Genomic DNA, 2,814 nt, shown 5'->3' with positions numbered 1-2,814 from the left:
GGACCGATTTGCTCTTTGGGACAATGATCATGCGGTTCTTGCCGCCTGTTGCTGGCAGGGTGCTCTTCCAAGCGATGAGATTGCCAGACTCTACAGTGAAGCATCTGTGGTACTTGGGACCACCGATTCATCACAGCGGCGACTAGGCATGGTCAATAATCGAGTCTTTGAGGCGTTGGCCTGCGGTGGGGGTCGCCTTATATCAGTCGAGGAGCAAGGTGGAGATGGATTCCCAGAGTTACAGGCCATGCTGCGAGGACACGGTGACGTGGTATATTCTGCCACTAGTGCGGCAGCAGCCGTGGCTTCAGTATTGGCCGCGCAAAGGGCAACACCAATGGTCATCCGCTACGATGCCGCAGCAGCTCGAGAGCACATAACTGATCGACACACATATGATGCTCGCGCAGCGGGGGTCTTAGAAAGCGCCGCACAGTGGCACGGCGATGGACGACCAAGGCCAAATCGGCCTCTTCTCCTCCTCGTGGTCGATGGCGGAACTACCGCCGACTGGGCACTTTTCTACGGCCTTCTTCCTGCGTTATTGGCGCTCGATCATACCTGGCGTGTTCAAGTCGTGGACGTGAGAACGTTTGTATTGGCTGACTGCGGTGGCGCGGCGCTCGTTGCTGCTCGTGGATCCTGGGGGGGGGTCGCCACGCGTGCTGTTGCAGCACTTAGTGACGTGGCCGCTTGTGCTGTGGGTAGTGGCATCAACGGTGAGCCTCGGCGTCCATCGACAGCACTCTTTTTAGAGAGACGCTTTGTTGATGGAGAAGTCCTGCCTCCTGATGTGCAATGCTCTGAGATGTTGCGATTCGATGCCATATTCCACGACTGCCTGGGTGCGCTCCCAGCCTGTCTGAAGGACCACCCAAACGCCCAGATCGCACTCGGGGTCGACGTTGAAGCTTTTCGACCAGAACTATCGGAAGCTAGTATACTGAGGGCCTCGAGACATCGTCGTGTCATCTTGGGGAGAAATGCGCCCTGGTACCGTATTGGACGCTCCCTCAATATTTCCGCTGGTGGGTGCATCCTTGCTTTCATTCTGCCCTCGTGGCGTGATGAAGCGCCTGACACCTTGATAAATCGGACAGGCTGCGTTGATGTACGGCGCACGCTACGTATGGAGGCGTTCCCCGCAGCCTTGCGTGCGGGGATTTCTCTCGAAGTACCTTGCGCTCCACAGACTGGATGCGCGTTCTTGGTTCTCGCGGGTCTCGCCAGTGGTATCCCATTGCGTGTTGCTGATGATAATCCGACACTTTCAGAACTAGGTCAGCTGAGCCAGGCCAGTTTATCCCAGCTCTTCTCTCTTGAATCCCTTTCCCACGTACTCAAGCACGGTCTTGGACGAGCCCTAGACTCGCCTCGCTCTGCGGCCATGGTCGAGGTCGTGAAACCAAAACCCGGAGATCAAATACCATGTCATGTCGATACCAATCGACCTGGCCCAGTATGGAGTTGTGCGCTTCCTGTGACCGTGCGCCGCACTGACTTCGTGCCTCCCGACGACGGGGTCTGGTGCGTGACTGTCAATGAGATGGAAACTCTCTGCCAGGGCGATACAAAAGATCACGCAACCGCCAATTTTGAGCTTATTTCGGATTTGGGAAGCGCGCCTGTATTGCAGGTCTCTGCAGTTATCCGAGCTCCAACCCAGGGAGATGCTAGCACGCTTGTCGTGGTCCGACGCTCCCAGAGTGTCGCTATCACCCTGCTCTGTCAAGAGCCCAATAGGCCAGCAGGGGAATGCCAATTGTAGGAACCAGTCTCCTCTGGCAGTCCGGCGAAAGCGCAAAAATAAAAAAAAGGCTCCGCGTAAAACACGCGCAAAAAACGACGTGGCGACGGCCCACGTAAAACGCGGTGCATAATTTGCCAGTGGCCTCCTAGGAATACTTACTCTGTAGCCTCCGAGTCCCCGCTCCGATTCCCTGGGCAGAAGTGGGCGCGTGCAGGGGGCACTTAAAGAAGCTTGGGGGCCCAGGGAGGCCAGTACTCGAAAGCCCGCAACGCGGAACAAACTGACACAATCCAACGCATGCAATCTAGTACGCAACGCCTGCCACAGGGGAAACGCATTTCAATATTTGATTCCAGCGTTCCTCAACGAGTTCCCAATAGGATCAACGGGAAGGGAAAGCGCTGGGTCCCGCGTACGAGCAGAAGAGGTGGAAAGACTCGTCGGCGCGCTCAAGACGAAACTCGGGTCGACATACGACGATCTCGTCAATCGCGAGACGTCCGTCTGCGGCTTCGACCCGGGTCAAGCGCCACAGCAACTGGCGAGGAACCGAGCAGCGGGTTGGACGCGCCCTTGAGCCACTTGCTCCCCGTCGAGCGGCCGTCGAGGGCGACCTCCTTCCAGTGCTTCGAGCACGTGTAGCAGAAGACGTGGCCGTCGGGCGTGATGCAGATGTGCTTGGCGTGGGCCTCGAGGCCCAGGAGCGCGGCGCGCCCGGCCACGACGGCTCCTTGGCCGCCGCGACCTGGGCCTAGGGTAGGCTAAGTGTGATTAATCTATTGTTGTCTCGATCATCCACGGGAAATCCAGCGACCCGCAGCCGCCCCCCATACTGAGACTGAGCCGGCTCAGTAGGCTCAGTATGAGCCGCCGCGACCGGCCGCGCGGCGGCCCGGAAGAGGCCCCACTCAACCCCGCTTCGCACCCGCCGCCCCACGGGCCCTACGGGCTTGCTACGGGCTCCCTGGACAGAGGTGGCGCCAGGCGCAGGGCGCTTAAGGGCGGCTAAGAGGGGGGGCAAGTCGCAAACTCAGCTTCGTTGGGTTTCCCAGGCCCGGCCCAGA

The 2,814-nt window shown here is 58.9% G+C and overlaps 1 protein-coding gene across 1 annotated transcript in view; it reads left to right on the top strand.

Annotated features, from left to right (window-relative positions):
- AURANDRAFT_67384 (hypothetical protein) overlaps positions 1 to 1,866 on the top strand; it is a gene marked incomplete at both ends in the record, with an annotated part of 2,361 nt that extends 495 nt beyond the window's left edge. The window contains 2 exons of the mRNA XM_009042842.1: positions 59 to 1,627; positions 1,744 to 1,866. Of these exons, the coding sequence (XP_009041090.1) occupies positions 59 to 1,627; positions 1,744 to 1,866 (1,692 nt within the window). The remainder of the gene's footprint in view (positions 1 to 58; positions 1,628 to 1,743) is intronic.
- Positions 1,867 to 2,814: the final 948 nt, after the last annotated feature.

The sequence above is a fragment of the Aureococcus anophagefferens genome (assembly GCF_000186865.1).
Source record: "Aureococcus anophagefferens unplaced genomic scaffold AURANscaffold_38, whole genome shotgun sequence".
NCBI classification, from domain to species: domain Eukaryota; class Pelagophyceae; order Pelagomonadales; family Pelagomonadaceae; genus Aureococcus; species Aureococcus anophagefferens.
Note: the sequence above shows the minus strand (reverse complement) of the source record. Positions and strands in the feature narration are given on the sequence as shown.